The 27,341-nt window shown below is 29.4% G+C and overlaps 2 protein-coding genes across 2 annotated transcripts; one reads left to right on the plus strand and one right to left on the minus strand.

Annotated features, from left to right (window-relative positions):
- Positions 1-8,101: 8,101 nt before the first annotated feature.
- Positions 8,102-11,471, minus strand: LOC113846309. Its single transcript, XM_027474404.1, has 6 exons — positions 11,348-11,471; positions 10,773-10,863; positions 10,328-10,544; positions 9,549-9,688; positions 9,342-9,473; positions 8,102-9,265 (listed from the first exon to the last, which is right to left on the minus strand). Exons 1-6 carry the CDS (start codon positions 11,434-11,436, stop codon positions 8,102-8,104), a joined length of 1,833 nt encoding a protein of 610 aa, XP_027330205.1. The 5' UTR covers positions 11,437-11,471.
- A 121-nt stretch (positions 11,472-11,592) lies between these two features.
- Positions 11,593-17,604, plus strand: LOC113846310 (tRNA threonylcarbamoyladenosine dehydratase). The gene is made up of 11 exons (XM_027474405.1): positions 11,593-11,806; positions 12,104-12,147; positions 12,773-12,866; positions 13,509-13,656; positions 14,209-14,421; positions 14,783-14,917; positions 15,354-15,488; positions 15,770-15,985; positions 16,317-16,441; positions 16,943-17,000; positions 17,306-17,604. The coding sequence occupies exons 1-11, from the start codon at positions 11,712-11,714 to the stop codon at positions 17,414-17,416; spliced, it is 1,374 nt and encodes a 457-aa protein (XP_027330206.1). The 5' UTR covers positions 11,593-11,711; the 3' UTR covers positions 17,417-17,604.
- Positions 17,605-27,341: the final 9,737 nt, after the last annotated feature.

A 27,341-nucleotide genomic window follows, 5' to 3' on the forward strand; every position in this document is an offset into this window, starting at 1 on the left:
TTGCATTAGATTTGTATCTTTAGTGTTATTAATTATAGTTTATGCATCAGGTTTGTGTTTATAATTTTTTAATTTACTTTTTAACGCATACTAAATGTCTATATATAGCAAGGTAAATACTAAATAGGTCATTTTAAAGTTATTTAATTGATTTTAAAGTTTATTTGAACGAAGTTTAATTTAAATAAATTTATTAATAAATACTTATAAAAAGTTAAATATGTAAAAATTATGTTTTTATAAATTAAAATTAAATTATGAGCACTTTTAGAAAAGTTTTATTTAATATATTAAAAAACTGAAGTACATAATGTTGTAAGTTTATAAAGATATTTTAAATTATTTAAATTATAATGTATTTAAAATTTAATTATAATAAATGAATATTATTACTTGATTGTTTCTTTTGTTTTTATAATGTGCTTGGATTGGGGGTGAAAGATGAAATGAAACATAATAGGACAATGTTTTAAATGGTTTTATTGTTTGGATTGATCAAATGTTTATAGAATGAAGTAGTATTTAATGAGTTGAATTTCATCTATTTACATTCAAAATTTTCACTTTTGTTCCTTCGATTTAAAGGGTATGTGAAATGTGATGAAACTTTAATTTATTTTATTTTATAACTATTAAATTATCAATATGTCTTTAATATAAATGCATAAAGTTCTAAACTCACTTTTTTACTTATTTATATTATAGGATAATATAATTTATTTTGCTTTATTTATTGTCTAAACAACTGAATGAAAATTTTATTCTATATATTTCATTATAACATATTCAAACAATAGAATGGATATTTATTTCGTTATATTCTGCTCTATTTCATTCCATTTTGTTTTAAATGGATTGGTATTTATTACCTTATACTATTTATCAGTTACATTTATTTTCACTAATTATAAACTATATTTATTAAATATCTGAAATAACAACAACTTAATTACTTAAAAAATATATCCGTGTTTCATTTGTGGTTCTACCCTTTCTTAGTTCTCAAAAGTATTATGAGTTTTTTGTTCTATCTGTTTGTAGTTTTAAGAAATCTTTTTAAAGAGTGTTAAATTTTGAAGAAAAAAAATTACAGGCGAATAGATTATTAAGGATAATGTCATTTAACATGTCTCAAATTTTAATATTTTTAGCACACAATTTGATTATATGTTTAAAAATATTTAATCTAATTTAACGTGTCAGTTATTTTACTGACATCGTTAATCAGATTAATAAATTAACATGGTGGGGGACACAAAGCATAAATCTGCCAGAAAATTAGAAATTAAGGCTATATATACAACAAAGTGATTAACCAATAATGGAAATCTACTGTCATATTCCACATTCTATTTAACTTTTTTATTGACAATACTCAAAAGTGGGGATACAATTTCCGTGGATCCCACTATTTCTGGTTATCTCTCTTTCGAAAGAAAATTAACGAAAAAAATGATTTTGTGAGCTTTATCGCACATATGTAATATATTTTTTATTACTTACATGCATTTTTCTTTTTGTTTCAACCAAACAAAGATAAGCATTTATCTCTTCTTTTTCGATTAACGATATTAAACAAGAGGTGTGATAACTTTTGGCTTCTTTTCTTTCCCTTTGTACTTTTTTTTTAAAACGATGAAATTCCAAGTTTGCAGTGTACAAAGTATTAATTTAAGTGAAAAGAAAAGAAAGAAAAAGGACTTCGACACATACTGGTGAATGATAAAACTTAAACATCGTAGTCATGTACAGATCTTTTATCTTAATATATATATACACACTAAGATTATTTGAAATATTATTTTTTTAAAAATATTTTTTTAACTTAATTATATAATCATAAATGATATGGATTAAAATGATAAAGATTTAATAAAATTATAATAAATTTAAAATATAATTTATTTTAAAAATAATATAAATAATATATAAGTATTATTAATTTTATATGAACAAATATATTTACAGAAAATTTAAAAGTTTATATAAAATAACAAAAGAAAGTTAAGTAATAATTTTTATTTTTAAAACTTAAAATTAAATAAAAAAAAGTAAAAATAATTCCAAGTATAATTCATGTATTATTTTAAAATAATTTTAATCTTAAAAAATACATATGACAAGTTGAGTACTTCACTTCAATTGATTATTTGTAGTCATTGTTAACATTATTATTTTTTAAGTAAAATTGATATTTGATCTTAATAACTATTTTTGATTTAAATTTTTAAAAAATAATAATAATTTCAACGTAGAATATTAATTTAAATTATAATATATTAATAAATTTTATGATATAATGCTTAAATTTTGTTTTTTTATTAAATTCTATTATAAATTTTTATTTTGATTCTTGATGAAATAAATAGGAGACAGCCATTATGTAAATCATATAATATGTTTACATCTATTTACATTTAATTTCATATTTGGTTATAAAAGCAGGAAAAGAAAAAAGAAATAGGTTTTTTTATAGATTTTATTTGAGAGATCGAAGAAAGAAAAATAAAGAATAGTTGAAAAGTAAAGAGGGGAAAGAAGAAAAAAAGTTCTAATTTAAAATAATTTTAAAATATAAATTTATAAAAAATTATATTTAAAATCTATGAAATACAAATTATTTTTAAATGAATATTTTCTCTATTTCCTAACATTAAGTCTTAAATGAAGCATCATAAGGTAAAAACAAAAACAAAAACTCCTTTAGGTAATTTTTTATTTTTTATTCATGATAAGACTCAAAGATTATTGAGCATTTGATTTAGATTATTTTGAAGACATAATATTTTATTATTATTATTTTTAATGAAATATATAATGATTCATTTAAAAATAATAATTAATTTATATAAGCATAAAAAAGTAAGGGAAAATTTGCCACTATACAGTAGAATAGAGTGGAGAATTAATGGTTGCTGGCTCAACAACCCACCCAGTTAGTCAGACACGCCAAATCAGATGCTTGCCACTTTCCCCGTTGCGTCTGCCGTTAGATTTCGACCGTAGTAATTAAAATATTAACGTAAAAGTTGAGTTTATTAATTAATACTCATCAAATTTTATAAATAATAAATTTATTATTATGCTTTTATCTTTTAAAATTTTAACATAATAAATATTTTTTAAAAGTTACTAATTGTAAATGGTTAAATTCAACGTTAAAGACTACAAAATTTATAAAAGTATGACCTAATTATGCTTTTATTATTTTAATTTAATTTATAAAAATATAGTTTTTATTTTTAAATTAATCAAGTTTTTTGTAAAATTGTGAAATTTTGTGTTTTTTAATTTTATTTTACTTAAAAATTTTAAATTATTATTCTTTATTCAAATATTTGACAAAATTATAAAAAAATATTCCCTAAAAATTTTAATGTTTAAAAGTTAAAAATCTAGTTATTTTAAAAATTTTATGGAAGAGTAAGACTTGAAGAAAAAAAAAATATATTTTGATTTAAATTTAACATTTGAATTTTAAAAAATGAATATTCTAAATAAAAAACTAAAAAAAAGTATGGATTTATCATTTGAGAAATAGGGAATTAGTCAAGTTCCTGAAAGATAAAAGATGTCAAAAGAATAATTTATCAATCAAATTACTTATCGTGTCAATTTTTAATACTAAACACTAACAAAAATAAAAATTTAACGTGACATGTTAAATGCCATGACAAAGGTGAGATTGAATCATGTGATTGTGAATACAAGAAAGAGGATAAGGGACTGAGATCCTCTCAAGTCATCAAGTGTCATGTTCATTACAGAAGTGTGCAGTTCTAAATCTAACTTAAAACATATTTATATGATTTAATTAAATTTAACATTATATTAATATAATTTGACTGGATGACATCTCTAAAAATGTGACCACAGACAATTTATTTTCGAGGACAAGTGTTTATTTAACCTTCTCAACATTGAACAATGCCACCACATGCCTGCATTTACTCTCCTCGTTCCAATTTCTCATTTTCATTTTTAAAAATCAAATTAACTGATATCACATTTTATAAGAACTAAGACAACATTTTACTTAAATTTTCATGTCAATTAAAGGTATGTTGGACAACATTAGCATATAAGTAAATTAAAAGTCAAAACTTTAAAAGCTAAATATTAATATTTTACATAATTGAATTGAAAGTATTTGATAATTTTAGATATTAAACTAAATGATAAATGTGTTAAGGACATAATTAATTATTAAACAAGAACTTAAAACATTTGGTAATTTTATAATTTTGATTAGTTATAAAAGTATATTTTATATTTTTTTTTATTATCTTAAAAATTAAAATATTATTTTTTAATTTTATTCTTATTTATAAACATTTATATTAAATTTATTGAAATAATATATTATTTTATTTAGGTGATTATTTTTTTAAATGACAATATCTTTAAAAAAAACTAACTATTTTTATTTATAAATTTAAATAATACTTTTTACATGTGTTAGTGGTTTGGACATTGAACATAATATAATATTATATATTAAATTTAAAAAAATAAACGAGTAAAGAAAAATTGTAAGAGAATATCAAATATAAAAAAGAAAAAAAATATTTTCTGTTAATAGCTAAAAAAAACACTAATTTGAGTAGCAATTTAAAATATATTAGTAACTATTTTATCTATTTTACTAAATAAATTAAATTTTATTGAATAAATTATTACTTAATAAAACAAATTCTTAAATAAAGATTATTTTATTTTAATATATTATTTTGAGTTTAAATTTTAATAAATACAATTGTGTAAAATGTGTCATACTTGATTCGTATAGAATTATCACTAGTAAAGGATAAGTATAGTCTTAAAAAAAACTATTCTTAATTAATTTAAAATAATACGAAACACACTTTAAAGCTTTGTTATAGCATATAACTTAACTTGGCACGTCACGTGTGCCAATAGTGTTTAATAATAAGAAATGAGTGTATTAAAAAATTGAAGGGTATTTGAGAAATGGTACTTGAAGAGAGACATGTTACAACGTAACCTACTTTCTAACTTTTAAGATCATAATAACGCTTTTCTTTAAGCAACCCCAAGAATGGAACATGAAGAGAAAAAAAAAATGATATTCCAATAACATATCCTAGAAAGTTTGGTCATGGAGATCGAGGTTGCTTTTCTTGTCCTAATAAACAAAAAGTCACACATAGCATTTTAATAACATACACACGTAGGCTTGGACAATGGACATCCTTGTTCCATACTAAATAATATAAAACTCCGTAATGTTTGCGTGAATGCTTAAAGTGCTGCAGATTGTGATTTCTGTAGTAAAATGCAACTAGGTTTTCGCAGCCTCCTGAACACGCTGTTTATATTCTGATGAATTGCCACTTGAGAAATTAAGAAGACACACAGAAACAACAAAAGTCTTGTTGGTGCATTGGTCATAGTCAGCAATATTTAGCCATTCAAGAAAATCCAATTAAATTAATTGCGTAAACCGTGGCTGACTTGGCTTTGACACATCACTGTACGAAGATACTACTGAGAAAACGTGACATACATATAGAAAATACTTGTGTAAATTATTCTTTCACTAATGTCATTTTTTTAAGTTTCGTTGGTATACACGATAATTTTAGATTTTTTTTAAAGAAATTATATGAAAAATTAATATAAAATGAATAATTTTTTTATAAAAATAATTTATTTTTAAAATTTAGAAAAGTTAAATAAAAATAAAAATTATTTATTTTTATACTAATTTTTTTCTTTTGTACAATTTTTTCTGTAATAAACTTAGTTATAATCCATCATATCTTCCATTTTATTGAATCTTTTTCTCTACGTCATTTTGTAAGATGTGAGCTAGACATTGTTTTAGAAATTATTATACTTCTGTATGTCGTAATAATTTGGTTACTCTATATTTTATTGTTATTATTATCCCGTGAGCTATCTCTCTCTCTCTTTTATAAATGAAAAGGGTTATGCGTATAAATTCCTAATACATCATTGTTTTATTTGAAATTGAGTGACTTTCGGGGAGGTCTCTCGTAAACTACAAGATTTTGATATGACTACAACCAAGATTAGCAAAATATAAAAATTAATATTCAATTAACTGTTTTGAAATATGAAGATTATTAAAATTGAATTTGTCTTTTTAATAAAATATTGGATTAATTAAGTGATTGCTCCCTAAAATTATTCTTACTTTTAGTTTAAGTCTATAAAAAAATAATTTGATTTTAGTTCCTATATTTAATGAATAAAGCATGCAATTTTAGTTCACAGTCAATGCCCAAAGACTAAATTCATATATATTTTTAATGTTTTCAAAGGATTCAAACTGAATAAAATTTTATAAGAACTAAAACAAAAAATTGTGATATTTTTAAAGACTGATTACTTAATTAAACCAAAAATATATTTATAAACTCTAATTGTCTATTAATTGTGTAACCCTTAAAGGTATGTTTGAGAAAAGATTTTTGAAGAAAAAGGAGGAGAGGACTTATTTTTATATTTTAAATAAATATATTTAAAATTAATAATTTTTAAAAGTAAAAGATATAAATTAATATAATAACAAAAACTTAATGTATTAATAATATATTTGTTATCCTAAATAATATATAATTCTTTTAATATAAAATTAAAAAATAAGCTTTCTCCTCCTTTTCCTTCTCAAAACTCTCTCCCAAACATAGCCTAAGAGAGCCAGTTGATCAAAATTCGAACTGACGTTTCGTATGCTTTGCTGGTGGGTGAATCCGGTCACAGACTATGGCAAATCTAATTTTCCAGTTTTTTTTATCCATCGCATTAACTCTCTCTCGAATGTTCTTTCCAAATTTGCTTTATACTTTTGTTTTATCATTCTGATCGCACTGAATCAACCACTTAACCATTTAATTTTAAATTTGCTTGACCGGAACAATAACTTACAAATTACACACACACACACACAAAGAAAAACCAGAAATGATCTCTAAAAATGCTAACACTAATCACGTATATATTAAATTTGGATTTAAGACAATTGTTCGGTTTAGATAAGCTTTTAGATAAATATATATAAGAAAAAAATTATAAAAAATAAATAAATTTTTCCTGATAAACTAAAAGTATTTTATACTCCTCAAATTTTAAAAAGTTAAATAAAAATGAGTTTTTAAAAAATAGAGAAACATAAAACTAACTTATACTCCACCCTTTCTCTCTAATTCTCTCCCCTTCAATTATCTTCCTCCTAAATACATCCCACCAAAGAAAGTGTTTTAAGTCTTTTGTTCAAGGAAAGGAATGAGTAGGACTTGAATCCAAAAACAGCTTACAGAGTTATCAGAACCTCTAGTCTTGTCTTCAATGAATTGATAGATGTCAGGTTCGCACTTACTTAGATAGGACACTTGGAGGACGGTTCAAGCATAATCTTGAAATAAAAATAATTGCTTCAACACCTTATTGTGTCCAGATTGAACTAAATAAGATAATGATTAGTTTAATTAAGAAGCATATTGGTTGAAAACTACGCATTTGGCATGGTACACTTATTAAGTTTTGTGGACATCAAAATTCTCCAAAGTATGCTATAGGTAACATGCCTTGTAAGATGGTTGGTTGGTGGTCAATGCTGTTTAGCCATTTGAAATTATTCTTTGATTAGAGGAGATTTTTTTGTGAAGATTATTGAGATTTAATGTTTAATGAACTTGAATATTTGGACAATGCGAGTTTATGTATTAAAAAATATAATTTTATTGAGATATTTTTTTTTAAAATTTTATGATCATCATCAAGTCATACCTTTTGAAGTTTTTGCCGACAGAAAAGAAGTTGAAAAGGATTAAAAAATGGAATTCAAACTGGGAAGGACCATTTTTTTTTTTTGAGAAGAAGCTTATAGAAACACATTCTCTTCAAAAGATCTAACATCTCATGACAGAGTATGGCTTCTTTAAAGTGTGAGATCACCTTTAGAGGATAAAGTGAACCCCTACACCTTAACCTCTAAAGTGCACACTGTACTGTAAGAGAGTCAAATCCTAATCGATAAATGTCAAATAAGCCAATCATATATGAATTCACCATAACGATGTGATTATAACTACAAATTGTTCAAAAACATAAATTAAAAAGGAAAAGATGCTTTAAACTGGACATATGCATCTTTGTCTGCTTCAAGTTGTTCTCCAAGAGTTTTCAGCTGGGTCTCAGTCTCTGCAAGATCAAAAACCAGGTCTTTAGCTTGATGAGCCCATAAGACGCTTCCACTCTTTAATATCTCCCTTTGTTTCCCTCCTTCATTGATAGCCAATTGAAAGGTCTCCCTCTCTTTCTTCAGTTTTGATAATTGTTTTTCAAGTTCTTCAATATATGAAGAAATTTCATTGACCTTTTCGTTGGCATTTGAAATGGTCGTAGTAATTTGCTCCTGAGTGTGTTTAGCTTCTTGAAGTTTGAGAAGGATATTTTCTTTAGCTTGGCTCAGTTCAATTTTCTTGATTCCAGCTATATCACATTCTTTATGGTGCACAACAGCATTGTTGAAGAAGAGTCTGAAGCCCTTTATGAATGTTTGCTGGGCAAGAGAAAGGAACTTCTCATTCTTCTGCAGCTCATCAAGAATAAATAGGACCTTTGACATTTGTTTGTAGTCTGTGGCAAAATTAACTAAACTAAAGGTCTGAATCAAGTCTTTCAGTTCTTTAGACAAAGCATCTACAGTGGAGCTTTGAACTTTTGGTGGTTCTGATTGAGTAGTAGATTGCTGAGTCTTAGAAAAGGAAACATTCCCTGATAGGATATATTCAAGAGCACTCAAAGGGTCATCTTCGATCATCTTGTTAATAGCTTCTAGATTGAGTGGGACGTTTACAGTAGAGACTTCATCAGTTATAGGGTAAACTTGATCTGGAGATTCTTGATTCTTGCTGGAAGCAACCTGTTCTTGAGCATTCGCTTCAGGAGGGTCAAACTTCCCAACAGCTTCAAAAAGGTTTTCACTCAACATTGGGTCAGCAGTATTTGTATTTTTAATATGTGTTGCATCAATGTTGGCTGGCATAGCCGCAGGAGGATCTTGAATTTGATGAGGGGGCGATGCAACAGCAGAGCTTGAAATTGCAGCAGTTGAAGGCTCATTAGGAGCAGTCTGCTTTGATAATGATGGAGAATTGCTCGTTTTACCGGAAGCCATCTTTTGAGTTAGTCTTTTTCTTTGGTAGATTACTAGGCCGTCAACATCTGAAGAGACTTCTTTGACATCTGCTTGTAAATTTTCTGCTGCAGGCCTCTGTTATGATTGAAAGAAAGGTAAAAGTGATTAAGGAGTAGAGGTACTTGGCATGTAGTGATGTAAGTAATTTTACCTGCATTAATTCCTTGGACTGAGATTCTTCATGCACATTTTTTATGGTTTTATCTGCCACATGCTTTATTCTTTTAGATCTTCTGGGTGTTGATAACTGATTGGAGGTCTTCTTGATTCTGAAGCTGCTAGGCTGTGAGCAAGAAGAAATTCAGCACAAGACAATGAAGTCAGTTTATATGATTTAAAGAATCCGGAGGAGAGTTACCTTTGCTTCTTGTGGTATGCCAGGTTTCAAAGGTCTTGAAGCTTCACCCATGGGAGTAAAATTTTTGGACTTCTTCCTCGCAGGTTTGTAGTTGGATTCTTGTTTTTCAGGAGGATCCATCAGTTTGATTACTTTTGAAACTAGAAAGAAAATCACTTTGGTTAAATTGAAGAAGCATAAGACAAGAATTATATTGCATGTATCCAACGGAAGGAAGTTTCAGTATTTGGATATTTTATGAAGAGCGTTGAAATAATATAGGTAGAGCTTGGTAAAAATTACTCTATTCCTTTTTGGTTCCTGACAAACAGCTATAGCTTAGCTCAGAAGGTCAGGATGCATATCAACCTTGCCAGAGGGAGCATTAGGTAGTGCAAGAAACTTTGGAAACCGTTTCACAAACTCCTTGTATTTAAGCTGTAGCTTTGACAACAAGGCCATGATGAAAGAGAATTGAAGATGGAAAGTAGTTCTAGATGACAAATGAGTTAGAAGCAAAAAGCCCAGAAAGGTCAATGAGACCATTATCAATGAGACCAGGAAAAACTCCAGTTCATAAAATTCCCAATCGTTTTAAGTTACGAACTAAGTGGAAATTCCCAGGAAAAACAAAGAGCTATACTCTTTAAAATTATATGCTCTGTAAGCTAGATATTATATATCTACACAATATGCATGAACATACATCACTATCAGTGGGCATGAAACTGCAACTGTGTATTATATAATGTACAAGAGTACAAAAACATACAGCTTCATTTTGTAAACCAAATTCTTACCAGATCTTGTCTTTATTTTATCAACTTCAGCACAAAAACCTGGTTGAAGCACCAACGGTGACTGACGTTTAAGGAGTTCTGGTGAACATTCAGGCAGTTGGCATCGTGAGTTTGAAGGTCGTTCTGGATTAGCTCTGGGATAGTTGGTATCAGTAACAGGCTCTGCATTGTTATGCGGAGTAGACCCAACAGTGTTAGCTTTCAGATTACTCACTACCTGCTCAAGATAATCATTCCATTAAGGTGAGCTCATTTTGGGGGCCGGTTGGGGGTAAGGGAGGCTGCGAAAAATGTGGAGGGAAACAAACCATAATACCATGCTCCCCAAAAAAATCATGACAAGACCATCTAAACATAATCATGGAGTTTTGAAAATACAAGACCATTGAGAGATGTTTAAAATTTAAATAAGTAACAAGATGAGCGAGACTGTAAATATCATTACCTCAAGATGCTGAAGAGAAGTAAGGTGTGCACTTATAGACTCCATAACAACATTACAAACCTGGCAAACAGGCTGACGAAATTCATTATACCTGCATACATATGCGGATACGAACAGTCAAAATATTATCAGGTACAATTTTATGCAAAAAATGGGCATGTTTTATGAAAATTAAACAAATAATAGACAAAACAAAAGCACAAGAACGCACAACTTTATGTCAGCAAACATATGAGTAGCGACAATCAAATGAAAATCGTAACAGGAGAAAATGTAGTTATTTGTACACATTGTTGCAAACTCAAATATAGCTACCAACACATACTAAGCAGAAAATTAACCAAATTGATAAATGGGCAAAACTCAATACATAAGCAGAAGGACAATATTGTCATTGTCATACGAACAGAACGAAAAAAGAAAAAAAGTAAAAATTGACGGGTATGCTTGTAACTAAAGCAGTACAATGGTAACAGAATAACATTTCCTCATGCAAAGTTTGTGAACGAAGAAAGAAAAAAATGAAGTCATTATAGATATGGATAGATGAATGAAATGCACAAAGTAGTACCAACCTCACAAGGGGGAACACTGTGCACTTTTCTTTCTTCTGGGCATGACGTTTAGCACGAGACCATCCCTTTTTCTTGATCTGTGTTGACATGTTTCTGTTCTTCGGAAGAAGAGTGTAGGGTAAAAGGAAAATGACTGAACAAAGCAACCAACTTTGAGCAAAAACCCCAATACCCAGATAATTTTGAACTGTTAATCTGTCGAAATTATATCCAAATTAGTTCTATATACGTTACCTCGAAAAAAGATACAAGAGCCCGCGAAATTGTAACCGGGTTATTTAACCCGACCCGAACCGGTTATAGGAAAAACAAAAAACCTTTAAAAAAAGACACGGTTTGTGTGTGTTTGGCAACGAAAGAGAAAATGGAGAAAGGCAAATATTTAGCATTGGTGGGAGGAGGGGCTTTTTTGGGCTCTGTCTCCACCTTCTTTCTTCTTAGGCTTCTTCAATCTCAAAAGTATGTGAGTTCTTCTTCACCAATATCTTCTCTCATGTACCCTTCTTGAACTGAACTATTTTTTGTTTTGTCCTAAGTATATACAAGAAGGGCTGGTGTTAGAATAACGTTTATTACTCAAAAATCGAAACTTTGCCTTATGGGTTGGCTGGATCAGTTTGATCAATTTTTGGGTCCTTGAGTAAAGGGATATTTTCTTTTTATGTAGTGTTCAGTGGATTTATTTATTGTTTAGGCCTTTGAAGTTTTTATTGTTATTTGGATGGTGCTGAATGTTTTTTGTGATGTTTGCAGAAGAAGTTTAGGGCAGTGCGGTAAGAATGTTATAGCTGACTTAAATGGTAAGTGACCAGGAAATGTGGAATTTAACTATGAAGTGATTAACTGTAACCACTTGTCTCCAATTTCTTTGTTATGACTCTATGTAGTCCTGTTTGTGAACGATCATCTTTGCCAAAAATTATCTTTGCTTATAAAATTTGTAAATTCGCATACTCGTAAATCAATAAAATTAATGAATTGAAGTTGCAAGTAGTCACCATCGATCAGTGCTTAAATTCTAAATGCTGACATTTTGTAAATTTTGATATTTTAGTCCTGATATAATTACAAATGTGAGAGAGAGAGAGAGAGAGAGAGAGCGGAAAAAGAAAAAGTCTGCATGCATACGATAGTTTTTAAATTTGTAGTGCTTGTAGAGCAGGTATTCCTTGTAATAGTTAGTTTATGAGGTGATCAGAGGTTGAAGGCACAGAGTGTATGCTACCTGTTATAGGCTTACAGCTCACATCCTGCCGTTTTGTTACAGAATCATGTGGCATATGTCAGCAATTAGAAACAAGTTCTGATACACGAGTAACACGACTATTGTTCCTATCTGCCTAAATCCTACTTTCACATTATAGGTTAATGAGACTGCTGTTCTGTGTGTCCTTATATAAGTGTTGGACTTTGCATCTCATACAGGTTTTGAGGGATGCACTTTTACTGAAAAGAAGAATGATAAAGTGGTTGATAAAGATCTTTTGAAAGATGAGATTGTTTCAGAACAGCTGACTAGGTATTGCAAATTTTGTTGCCAGCTAATTTGAAATTTTCTCTTAATAAATTATTTCTGAATGTAACTTTGTTTTGATTTGTTAAGTTAACTGGTAGAACATGCTCCTGCAATCTTATTTCTATTAGACTGTGAGCTCTTTTGTTTGTGTATGACAATTTTAGCATTCATACATCAGTTATCAATATAATTGGCTACTTGGCCATCAGTTTTAGTGCTAATTATTGTAGTTTGTGGCTCTTGACATATAATTCAGGCTGGACATGGCATGAAAGATTTTTGCCTTGCATCCCAAGGCATGTTTATGCTTTGTGTATTGTCTCATGACTCCCACCATATTTTAGTTATTGCATAGATTTGTTGCGTGTTTCTCTGGCTTGCTTCATGTGAGTGAGTTGAGTGGGGAGAAACAAAAAAATTTAGGGGTCTTGTATTTTGGTTAGTGGAGCTGGGGGAAGTTTTCTTCTATTTAATTTAGGGGGAACCAACACGTCACCTGCAATGCTTAAAATGCCTAAATTTTCTTTTATTACATTTTTTCACTCATGACATGAAACATGGACAGCACTTTCTTGATAGATCTCTATTTTCTTGGATTTCTACTAATCAAACTGTTTTTGGGTGAAATGTTAATGCTGTGACTAGGAACATTCAATTTTTTGGCTTTGAGTCTCAGCAGAAAGTGACTTCATCATATGTTGTGGTCATTGGTCTTGGAGGTGTTGGTAGTCATGCTGCTTCTATGCTCTTGAGGTCAGGGATTGGCAAGCTTCTTCTTGTAGACTTTGACCAGGTTTTTTTCTCAGATTGATTCTCTCCTTGATAATTCTAATTTGTCATGGCTGAAGATTTTGATGCCACTGACAAACAGGAAAATTGTAATGATGTTGCATTGTGAAATGCAAATGACATGCTCTTAATTATATTTGGAGATTCCTTTCTTGATTTTAGCTGGAGATGCTACATATTGTATGCATTAAATAGTACTGGAACATGATAGATATAAGTGCTGGAATATATTACTGTAAAGGTCAAAGATGCAAATTTATCAACTACCATAGTTTAAGAAAGTGAGAAACTGGAGTTTTGATTGGAAAAGATTTTATGTTACTTGATTCCCTGGCTTTTTAGTTATCATAAAGTACAGTACTTAATAATTATTCTAATCACATCAAATGTCAATCTCTGCAAGTCTTTCTTGTTATTTACTGTAGTGCATGGCTCAAGAACCCCAAGCCAAAAGCTTGCTAGAAATATTATTAAACAATATTTGCCTAGCTCTAGATTGTGTAGGCATTCCATTATCCATACACTATTTGTACTTATTTATTTGTTAAATGAGAAGGTTTCTCTTTCATCACTAAATCGACACGCTGTTGCAACAAGAGCAGATGTTGGCATCTCAAAAGCTCAGTGCCTTAAGGAGCATTTCTTGTCTATCTTTCCAGAGTGCCAAATAGATGCAAAAGTGCTATTATATGATTCATCTACTGAAGAAGAAATTCTCTCAGGCCACCCTGACTTTGTTTTGGATTGTATTGATAACATTGATACAAAGGTACACTGTAAAGATTACTCGTTATTTGACTATATTGTTGTATGTTTGTGCAGCCCTTTTATCATATAGACATTTGACACTCGCCAGTTGTCCGAACTCTGGTGTTTGGTGCTAATGATTCTTGTGTATTCAAGTCTTTTAATTTTCTTTCAGTTCTTTAGCTTTCTAAGCTGCAAAAATGTAAAATTTTGGGATGCATATGTGAATGTCACCTGCTGGATATTTTATATTTGTGCACATGCCTACTATATGACTTGGCTGGCCTGGAATGTTTATCTCCTATGCTCCTTACCGTTAACAATTCAAGTACTTGGTTGTCATATGTCTGAGCTTTCAATGCACGTTTTGCCATGTGTAATAGGTGGCACTTCTTGCTGCATGTGTACGTAGGGGTTTGAAGGTTCTATCGGCCACTGGGGCTGGTGCCAGAGCTGATCCAACAAGAATACGCATTGCTGATCTAAGAGAGTCAACTAATGATCCACTTTCTCGATCTGTAATATTACCTTAAATGCTTCCTTTTTACAGTATTTCCTAGAAATTTAACTGTATCTATAATTGTTATGGCAGTTTAACATAACTTCACGTTCCCTCCTGTAGATGTACATCCCAAAATCCCGATATCCCAAAAGTACATTAATATATTGCCTTTCCACTCCATTTTCAATTATGATTTACATGTTTAAGAGCAAATTTTTATAGAAAGGTGCACTTGTGTGCACAAAGAAAATTATTGTACTTTCTGTTTTCTTTTTTAAATTTAAACTGTCTTGTTAATAATCATTGATAAAAAGGAATCACTTCATTTGTGTGACCACAAATTCCAGCTAGGTGGCAGGTAGATCAGAACTGATTTGACTTCATCTTATGATTTTCTTTGTTCTTAAATTTGTATTAGCTACATAACTCGTTCTGCAATCATAACTATGTAGGTGAGACACCGTTTGAGGAAAGACTATGGCATTGAAGGTGGTATCCCTGTTGTGTTTTCTTTAGAAAAACCCAAAGTTAAGCTGCTTCCATTTAAGGGTCCAAGTGGAGAAGACGAAAACCCTTCAGATTACCAGGTGAGTTCATTAGTTTTAGTCACCCAGTAATTGTACCACTATCAATGTTGTGATTGTTCAATAATACTGTGATCCTTCTAGTGGTTATTTGCATACTTGCTTTAGTAAGATGCTCAGCGGAACCTTGCAATAAGCTATATCATTTACCTATAAAACATATAACTGTTTAATTATCAAACATTAAGCCTAACTTTTTTTTCTTTTGTCAAACCATTGCTCATTGTTATCATGGCATTTAGTGGCGCTAGCTACATATTCTGACTTCTTGGTCCACTTGCCAGATAGTACCAGGTTTTAGGGTCCGCATCATACCTGTCCTAGGTACCATCCCTGCAATATTTGGACAATTCATGGCCTCCTATGTTGTGACAGAATTAGCAGGATTGCATGTTCAAACAGAACCTGTTGTCAATTTTGACATGGATCATTACCATACTCTTCATCAGCGCCTTATTGAGCATGAGGAGTCTGTGTATGGAACATCCATGGAAGTGCAGGTATGAAGTTTACACCGTTTAACTTTTGTTTCATTACAACTTCCTTGTTCAATGTGATATCTTGACCTTTTCAAGATATTCTTTTAAAATGAAGAATCAGTTGTTTTTACATCTCTATTTATTGATGTGCACATGACCCCTTTATACAATCAAGCAAAGTCCTTCTAATGACTTTTTGCAATGCTAACCCTCTTTTCAAAGTTCAAAGTTAATGATTAACTAACAATTAGTGGTAATATCTTGACAAATGAAAAGTAATCAGAGATCAACGAATAAAAAATATTAAAGGATTGAATATTCTTTTATTTTTGATTTTTTTCCTGTTTTATAGGTAGATGTTGAAGAAGTGATGTATATTGTTAAAGAACTATGGCATGGAAGAAGTGCTAGAGAGCAGCTTGTGAAAGATGTTGGGCGAGGAATGTGGCGATCAGTAAATGAATTAATGCTTGTAAGGTACAAAGTGGATTTTGACTCCATTTTCAGTTTAGTTATTTGTCATTTTCAAGCTACTTCATTTGGTTACATTCTTTCAGCTGTAAATGTGTGCCTTCCAATGCATCTTTATCTGTGCCTTCAGTTTAAATTTGCATGCCTCCTCAAGTTATTTATCATTTTCCTTGTATTCCTTCTTCTATTAAAAACTCTCTTGAAACTTGCTCTTCCATTTATTGTCTCTTCAGTAAAGTTGTAAATTTCAAAAATTTCTTTTCTCATAATATAAATTATTTATGCTTGAATCAGTGGTACAAATTTAAGAACTACAGTTCTATTGTAGCTGGAATTTTCATTTTTGTGCAATATAGTTGGACCTATATGTAATTTGACTACTTTCATGTTCTTTGTTTTCTGGAACTGTATTACCTATATTAGCATATGTCAACATAACAATTTTTTCTTCTGTTTTCATTTGAATATTTTTCACCTAATTGTTTTTTACATTTATTTTTAATTTAGGTGGGATCACTCAAAACCGGCATCAATTTCAAATTTGATTCTTTTGAAATTTAAAGAGGTAATTCAGTAACTCCATCATATTGGGAAAAGGCTTTATTTTTTTCTCAAGAATTCCATTAATAGTGTGGAACCATATTTGTGTATCTGTTTATATAGTCAAATAAAAAAACCACTAGAGGGGTTTATCATTCTCCTGCATCTTGTATATTCTGTCATATGTACATTTAACTATGATATTGTCATTGAATGATTATCATTCCTTTCCTCAGATTCACTAGATAGATGAGGTTCAATTTTTGTACTTCACTGCCATAAACTATTTACATAGATAATTTAAGATAATGTAGTTCTTTATCTACTCAGGTGGATGACCATGAATCCCAAACATTGGATGACATAAAGGAAAAGGAACCAGAGTTTTACAATAGAGTGACTGCAGTGTTAAAACGAGCTGAACTTGACTTTGGTTTGTGACAGTTGTGTGTCTAACATGGTGCTCTTCTTTTTTGCTTGAATTTTGTCGAGAGGAATTTTATTACACCTTGCTCTAGAAAATATCCAAGGATCAACAATTGTTAAGTTTATATTCCGCACACTAAATGTTCTTTAGAAAACTTTGGAATTCTAATGGGTCTCTATATATCTTTATGATATCTTATTATGATATTTTGTTATTTTGTATTCAATTGCATGCAATAAATTAGTCTAGAAAAATTTGTGTGTTTATTTTGTTCTCTATGGATGATGGTAAGCAAGCATATTATATCATTCAAATCGAAACAGGATATTGACGAAAAAGTTAATGGCGAGGAAGAAGAATTAAGTTCTTAATTGAATAAGTATACAGTAGTTGGCTTTTGCATTTTTTAATACATAAATTATTAAAATAATTTTTCTGCTTTGAGATTTTTTTGTCGCGCCATTGCTAGTTTCATCAATGTAAGGATGAAACTTAATTATGCTGAAGAGACAAAATTAAGAGATTAAGACGTGATGTAATTTTATTAAATTTTACATATTAGATGGAAGAAATTTATTTATTTATATATATTTAAAAGAATTTTGTTTAGAGAGTATATGAAATTTATTTTTTTATAGATTTTAAAGAAAAATTTAGTAAGGAAAACTTATTTTTTTTATTATGCAAAATGAATGGTCGGTGAAGTAAAGCCTCTTATTCATCTTGGTGGTGTTGTGGTGATGTTTTAGACCCTTCACAAAAGTGAAACCTAATCAAATAAAAGAAGGCATAATCAACGTTCAAAATCAGTCAAGCTGTAATTGCGTTGATGTTGGTATTTTGAACTAATTACATTTTGCATAATAAAAAAGGCACAATTGTTAGAAACGAGTCTAAGCGACCCATCGATTGAGACAAATATTAAAAGTATCATTTATTGAATTTCATTTTGTTGTCATCGGTGAATGGTGCAATTAAGATTGAGATGCAGTGTGTGGAACATGAATTGCCGGTGGATCCTGTTTAACCATTTGGCAGCATACCTGTAACAATTGCTTGCTTCTGTTGCCTTTATTTTAAAATTAAAAAAAAAACAGAGAATGTCTATTGCCACTCTAATTTACAAGGTATGATTTATTTAATCTTTTTATGTTGCATTAAATTACATAAATAATAATCTTTTAACGTAATTTTATTTGTAAAAGTTTTTTGTCCTATTTTTTTTTCGTTTTTAAAAATGACTTAAATGGTGAATACTATATTAAAAAATAGATAAATTCTAGCAGTTCATTAGTGAAGCCATAGGTAAATGATTTTGATTCCTAATGTACTCCATCCGATTATTCAGATGGAAGGAAAATCAATCTATCTCTTTAAAAGATGAAGATAATGATTCTAATGGAGAATCTTCTTCTGTTGTTGGAGAACCTCATCAGTTTGGCAAGTATGAATGGGTTAAAGTAGAAGTTATGTACTATGCTTCGATTATCAAAAGTCAATGGACATTACACGATTGAGACGACGTTTATCATTGACTCATGATGGTAACAGATAAATTTATATGTGAGTCTTGTAATGAAAAAGAACGTATTTGCATGGTTAAGTCCAACGATGAAGAGCCACACTATATATATCTCTATGAAACACTTTTTGCTCAATTGGGTATTGGCCTTCCATTTTCTGATTTTGAATGTTCGGTACTAAGAAAAATTAACGTGGCACCTTCCCAATTACATCCTAATAGTTGGGCTTATATGCGAGCATTCTGCATAATATGTGAGTATTTGGGGATATCTGCAACCGAAACAAAATTTTCTGTTTTTTCCAAGTTAAGTTAGGAAACAAGGTTGGTTGGGTATCCCTTAGGAGTCAACGACGTAGAAAAATTCTTGAGGCTTTCAATCAATCTTATAAGGGATTTAAATCAAAGTATTTTCAAGTTAGATTCCAAGAGAAATGTGATGATTGTTTTATGGATTCCACTGGTGGATGCAAGTTTCCATTTTATTGGACAGTGAATCCTCGGCAAGTTTTGGGTGCAGAATATGGTCACTTGTCTAGTCTACTAATGAAAAAATTGAGGTAGATTATTTAGAGAAGCTACCCCTAATGAGTTGTTCTAAAGTGATAAGAATGAAGAATAATCCTTCTGCATTGAAGATGTATATGAGTAAGTTTCTTACTTATATAGTGTTATAATTAATATAATTGGTGAATGTCTAACTTACTTTTTGTTTTAGGAGAAATGGCTCCAAAGTTGTAACAAAAGGATTTGGTGAAGATTTTCAATCAAAGGAATGGGAAACAGGTATCATCATCTAGTCCTGCTTCAGCCACAATAAATGTGGATTCCTCAGGGACAGAATCTGGTTTGGTGACCCAAAAGGACATCCCAAATTATCCTGGGTCTGTCAAAAAACATAATGTGAAGACATCTCCCAAATTGGTTTCTCCACAACATAAAAGAAAAGCTCAAGATCTTATTTCTTGTATTGACAAGGTTGAGGTTGGATTGAATGTGTGTAAGGACTTTGAAGATTCTTTAGCAAGAGATCATGAAGTTCATTCTCTTTGGGACAAATGTTTTCGTATGATTGATTCAGAATTAGGAAAACATGTTGATGTGAGCAAGTATCAGAAAATTGGAGCTGGGTCTGGTGCTCATGTCATACAAGTGCATTCCATTAGAAATGCATTTCTAGCCAAGTCTATTGAAGCAGACTTACAGAACATAGAGAAAAAACTGAGTAAATTATTGATGGAGAAAGAAAAGTATGGTGAAGATAAAAAATTACTAGGGAAAAAGATGGCTGAGTTTGAGAAACAAGCAGCTAGGAAAGGTGATTTGGAAAAAGCTTTGGCTATCTCAGAGAACAAGGTTTATGAGTTGTCTTTGGAGAGAGGCACTTTGAAGGCCGAGAAGAATAGCCTTAATATTGCCTTGCAAGAAGAAAAATATGTGCATAAAATGACAATGGTTTCGTGGCTCAAGAAACAAGCAAAATGGGTTGAGGATAATGAAAGACTGAAGGAAGAGGCGTTGGTTCAATATGAAGCTGGCTTTGCCAGAGCTTTGAAGCAAGTGAAAATTCTCTATCCCAACATTGATCTTTCTGGACAGGGTTGTTTAAGGAAATCCAACATGGTAAGCTTGTGGAGATCATTGATGATGCCTCTAGCTAGAGTGGTCACTAGTAGACCTAGAGGGTTTAATGCATTTTTGTGTTTGTAGCTAGTAAGATATGTAAAGGTTTCAAATGCTACATTGACGATGGACTTGGATATATGGATCCAGTATAATTAATACGGAAATAGACCTTCAATTTCATTTTTGTTTAAGTAAAAATAGATTCACTTGAGAAAAAATTTAGAGAACGATAATTTTTTTTTAATGCAAAATTGGCTTAAGCGAATTTTTTTTAGCTTAAGTAAATTTTGTGTTTTTTTTTTTTTTTCTCAATCTTCTCTTCATGCTTAACACTCTCTCATCAACTTTCATATTCAACCCTCTTTAACTTTTATATTTAACTTTCTCCCTTATCTCATACTTAACTCTTTTGTTTCTCTCTTAACTCCCTCTTCCCTTCACTCCATGTCCAACTCCTCTCTTCTTTTTATTCTTCTTACTCTCACCCTACTTCATATCTATATCTCTCTCTTTGCTCTATCCCAAATTCTCCATCCTTCTCTCCCTCCACCACCACCTTTATACCACTCATTTCCTTATCTTTATCTATTCTCAATTCTCTCTACCTTCCATACCTAGCTTTCATATCCTCAAATGTACAAAATTTGCTTAAGTTAACATAATTCGCTTAAGAAAATCTGTAAAATTTACTTAAGCTAAAAAAAAAATTCACTTAAGCTAATTTTGCATAATTTTTTTTTTCATTTTTTGTATTTTTGTTTAAACGAATTTATTTTTGCTTAAATAAAAATGAAACTGAATATCTAATTCCTTCGTTAACTGCACTGAATCTAGATCCGTTGAGCTTTGGTTTTACTATTCCATGCAACAGTTATGATCTTATGTTTATTACCCATCTTCATTGCCTATTGTCATTCATTTTTACTTTTATTTTTTTAACATTCTTAACGAAAAGGCTGTATTAAACTTATGGTTCATCGCCGCTTTTATATCCTAAACTTCTAATTAATACTTATTAGTATCAAATATAAATTAGAAATTGTTTCACTCCAATTGTTTGTTGCTACTTTGTTTAGAAAATTAATTCCCAATGAGAAGTGAATGGTTAGAGTCTTACCAACAAAAAAAGAAAACAGAGACCATGAATAGAAATATGTACCTAATTTATTAAAATCTTTGTGCTACGATTGTTAATCGAATATTTTACGACTTTTTAGACATGAAACAACGGAATTTTTCTAAAATATAAAAGATTCACTTCCAACCAACAGACATACTAAACGTCAATACAAAGACTTATAAATTTACTTGAAGAGAGATAGCTCTTAGGGAAGGAATGCGAGTAAACAAATTAAAGATGCCTCCAATATCGTACTATAGAATAATATACTTTTATTATGTGGTTGTTGCACTTTAGAAAAACACATGTTAGGAGCAAACAGGAGAACACTACCAAATATGTGAATAATAAGTTGAATAAGAATATAGTCACAAGGACAAAACCATCTTTGTAAATTGAATTTTGCAAAATCATCTGCATTTAATTCGTGTCTATTAGTAAATTTTGTTGAGATAATACTTTTCCACATTCACATTCAAAAGAACATCGTGTTTTTAAGCACTCAAACGAAATATGATTACCGTTTCTTGATCATGGATCAGCTTTGGGAATAGTCGTTAGTACTGTAACTGTAACAGTAGGGTGTACTTAGATACATAATTTGTGTTCAATTTATAAATTTATTTTAATCAATTACACTAAGAAACTTATTTTAATGTTATAAAATAACTTAATTTGATAAGTTTGTTTTAAAAAGAAACGATAAATGTTATCTTAAAAAAATTATAGGGAACTTAATGCTTCACCTAATACACTATAAAAAAATATTTTTATTAATAATTTAGCATTATAGTTTAATCTTTGTTAGTATATATATATCAATAGTGTTTTAACGAATCTAGTATATATAGTACACCAGCCTTAAAATATCTCTTTCCATGCTTATCGCTTATTTTCTAAATTCTCTCTCTCTCTCTCTCTCATGGAGCTATGAGCTTTAGTTACAGACATCACCAAATCAACAATGATTAACTTTGACTCATTATATATTATCTTCAGGAATGTGGAGACAAATTAAGATGAATTTTGCTTGTCTTTTATCCCATTCTAACTAATATTTTAGACTCAAACCCAATCACAAACTTGCTATAACGTTAACCCCGATCGTATATAAATTTTTAACCATTATCAAGTCTAAGTAGGACAAGTTCAGGTCTATACTATCTCTATTCATCTAAGCAATCAAATATATATATATATATAAACCAATACTTCAAAGTTGATTTTGATATAATACATCTGTATATCAAATGTCCTATTTTTCTTTTAATATGTTTACTATAAAAGACAATATAACTGTTTACACAAAGATATGTTAAAAGTCTGAATAATAAACACCCCTAATTGTTTTATAAAACCATTCAATCATCTCTCTAATTGCATTTTTATTGCTCGAGGTGATGAGTGAGTTGGGTTTAGATGGCTCATTAGGATGAAGGCATGTCTTAAAAGTCGAAAAAATGTTTAGAGAAATACTTAACGATTCTTTACAAACGTCGTTTTTACGTCAGATTTAAACTCACATCTTTGTGGAATAAAAATTCAATTCTTACTATAAGCAATATTGATATAACTTAATTGTTTTATTTTGGAAAATAGGGATCAAATGTGTAATTATTTGAGGATAAGCTTGAAAGGATGAAACGAATTAAAATAACGTATCTTGTCCTTATCAAAGACCACCAATTCTATATTAATATGCTTCGATCGATCCAGAACCATCCAAACAAAGCAATAATATTTTGGTGTATGGTGTAACGATTTGAGTGGAAAGGCTCCTTTTCTTTAAGATGGCTACAGCAATCAAAAAGTAGTTTATCTTGTTATCTTATGTTTACATCAATTCGTGATGGAATGTTTGTAAATTTACCGACACAATAATTTGTCTGTTATAAATTTTTATACTTAATCTAAGTGGTTCTGTCACCCGTGAATTATTTCTCTATAATATACATATGTTGAATTTAATTAATTTATTCGCAAAAAGTACGGTTTCTAACCATTGATTTAAAAATTGAAAAGAAAATGTAATGAGGAATCGCCACATAGTGAATTAATTATATTAATTAGTATTGATAATAACAGTGATAGAACAATCGCAAAGTAAACATAAATGGTGTACATTAAATTAATAGTGAATTAAATAATGTGATGACTAATGACCCCCCCCCCTTCCGGCCCCAAGTAAGACTCTTACATATATATTCAGTGCATTTGACGAAATAAAACGTCAAAACTCTTTTAATTTAATGGAATTGATTTTGATATATTAATTAGTATAAATTTCCTTTCAATTGTAATTAAATTATATATGATCAGAGATTATTAAATATGTTTCACAATCACAAATAAATATTAAAGGAGTCTAAATAATTTAATGACAATATCCAACTCATTCATGTGTGAAAAAAAAAATACTAAAATTAAATTGAATCAAAATTAAACGATAACTTTTAATTCACCAAATCTGTTTCAGCATCTTGTATGTGATTCTTTAATCTTGTGCTCATACATGCTCTTAAAGAACAATCTCAATGTGGAGAAATGTAGATTGCGTAATAGGTAGCCCTTAAACAAGATAAGCATCTTTGTAACTCTTAGTTCGGCCTGCAGAACCAAGTTGTGAACAAATAACAGAAGAATGATCTATTTTTACGTTATTTTTTTTTTTTTATGTTTAGAAAAAACAATTCTTAAAATTAATGGGAACACAGTTGATAAAAAAGGGCCGGCATCCCGATACCTCTATTTTTAATCAATTAATTAATGATATAATTAACAATATTAATAAAATAAAGTCACTTTGCCTAAAAAAGATAAATCGAAGTCGATGAAAAAGTGCTCAGTTCATGATCGTGGCATTTTGGAATTTGGACATTTTGCTTTACTTACTTTAGATATTTTGAATAAAATTATAACCCCAAACCCAATTATTTGATTAAAAGACTAATCACCCTCCTTATAGTATATGACGTAGAATATTGAATACATTCATAAAAGTTTAACAATGAAATAGAAAAAATTATTAGTTTCTTTAAATGAAATGTTACGATACAATATATATTCTTTTGTTTGTTTAATTTCATTTTAGAAAGAAGAGTTTACATTAGAAAGAGAAAAAATTATAATTATAATTTATTATGTATATCCATTTATTTTATTATTTATTACTATCTATTAAATTATTTTCCTTGATATAAGTAGGTAAAATTTATTTTACTCTTTCTAACATAGAGGATTTGGTCACTTATAAGTTATAATTTTATATTAATAGATAATAGAATTAGCAGTTTAGTTAAATAAGAGATTAATATTCTTTAATTTTTAAAATAGAAGAGAAATTATAACTATTAATCTAAAAAATATATAAAATGCTTTTCAAAATTTTCAACGCACCTTAAAAGTAAACCAACCGAAGCTTAATTCAAAATAATCGGTAATAATCCGACACTGATGAACCCAACTCTGATATATCTTTATTTCTTTGAAGCATCAATGCATGCACAAGTCCCACGTTCACAAAAGCAAAAGGAAACTTGCAGCCTGATCTCAAAAACTAAAACGAACATGTTTCCTTATATCGTAGACAACGTAAGAATGATGGTACTTCATGTCGCTGGTTAACATATGTATTGTTTTATATATCCCGTGATAAGTTTATTACTTTATCGTTTTCTTAATCCGTGAACTATCACACACGGATTTAACTTCATCACGCTCTTTTTACCTTCATTTTGTCTCCTTTTCAATTTCTTTTCTCTGCTTTAATCATCAGAACTATTTTTGTTTGTGTATTTTTTGGTCCAAGGAAAGGATTCTTCTAAATACAATGCCTCTTACGATTGTATGTCAAGACATACACACACTATAAGTAATAGGAGCTTCTTTCTACTAGTTACGCTGTGTTGATTACAACCCTTGATCGTGTTCATTTATCTACGAGTCATGAATGTTATTTCAAATTCTGCTTGTTAAAATTTGCAGTATACATAGTGTAATTCGGAAGTTTAACAACCTTTTACACAGACCCACAAAGTTTCATAGATTGTATACAAAGTATTTTTAAATTTAAATAATATACATAAATGGTTATGATCGTGTGCTAAACTTAAGAAAATGTTATCTCTAATAACTTTTCAATAAAAGTGAATTTTATCAATTTATATAAACTTGGAGAGACGTACTTGTAAAATTAGATTATGACATGTAGAGTACAATAGTGGAAAAAGGGTAATTTACAAATTATAGTGAAGTTAATTACTAATTCATTCATGTTAATTTCACGATATTAAAACCAAACAAATTCAGCATTTTTGCAAGTATAAACATACATAATTAGGCATGCAATATGCAGTTTGAGCAGTAATATTATCCAGAGAATATATGTAGTAAGCAAGCAAAGTTTGTTAGATTTAGTTGGAGGGTCGAGTTTCATATTAAAAAATCTGTGTGGGGTTTTTGTTTCATTAAATTTGTAAAAGAAAACCTAAGACCTAAATAGGAAGCCCGAAATGGTTGGTGGTGGTGGCTGCTAGTTGTTCTTACTTGCAAGCTGGACCGAGCTGTAATTGACTGCAACATCCCACTGCCTCATCAAATCAGTGGCCCTTAAACTCGGATCAATATCTTATGTGAGTCCTTTGTCTTCGTGTCTCACGACATACCCTTAATTACCTACTTGTGTGTGTATATATATATATATATATATAAGTCTTTTCTTCTTCTATTTCTTTAAACAAAACTTAAGTTAAATACTACATAGGATAGATAAGACTTTATAAAAAAATAATATAAAATTAATAAAATTTCTCTCAAATTAAAATTAATTCATATTTTTTTATTTTTTAGAAGTTAATTATCTTCATCTTAACTTCTCTCAAACTTAAAAAGATAAAATATTTTTAATTTATAAAAAGATTATTTATTTTTTGTATTACTTTTGGTTTTTATAAAAACTTTATCCATAAGTTCACTAAATAGGATCTATGTATTTTTAGTATTGTTCTTTAATTAAAATTTCATATTTTTCATCTTTGAAGGTTATAAATTTTATTTTAAAAATTCATAATAATGATAAACATAATTTAAAAAAAAATAAAATTCTAATTTTAATTAATAAACAACACAAACAATACTTAAAAAAAAAAAGAAAAAAACATAAATATTTTGTTGCTTTCACCTCCAACCCTCTATCCTCGTATGCTTTAATGGCAATTGCTAGAAAACCGTCACCGCTCTAGGGAATTCTTGCCATCCAAAAATGTGTTCGTACATTAAATTAAAATTAAAGAACATGTAACTTTTAAAATTTTGAATAGTCAAATTACAACTGCATGACCCTAGAACTACAAGTGATCGCTTCCTTTTCCTGGTGTTTTAAATTTATTGATATTTTTAAAAAATATTTATTTAACATTCATTTTAGTTAATAGATCTTAAATATTTATTGCAAGAAACAACGATTAATAAAATAGTACATAATTTTTATTTTTATTTAATTTTCTTGAAAAGGTACAGTAACAAGAAGAAGTGAGAAAGGGTAGGTTTAAATTTTGAGGAAGATAAGTGTAACTCTTTTGGGCCTATTATTTATAGAGTAATAATATTAAGATATCACTTTTTTAACCATAATTCCTATAATTTAGGAACGGGGAGAGTTAAGAAAATAACA

Source organism: Abrus precatorius, unplaced genomic scaffold, assembly GCF_003935025.1.
Source record: "Abrus precatorius isolate BTA unplaced genomic scaffold, Abrus_2018 Scaffold8, whole genome shotgun sequence".
Taxonomy (NCBI): domain Eukaryota; kingdom Viridiplantae; phylum Streptophyta; class Magnoliopsida; order Fabales; family Fabaceae; genus Abrus; species Abrus precatorius.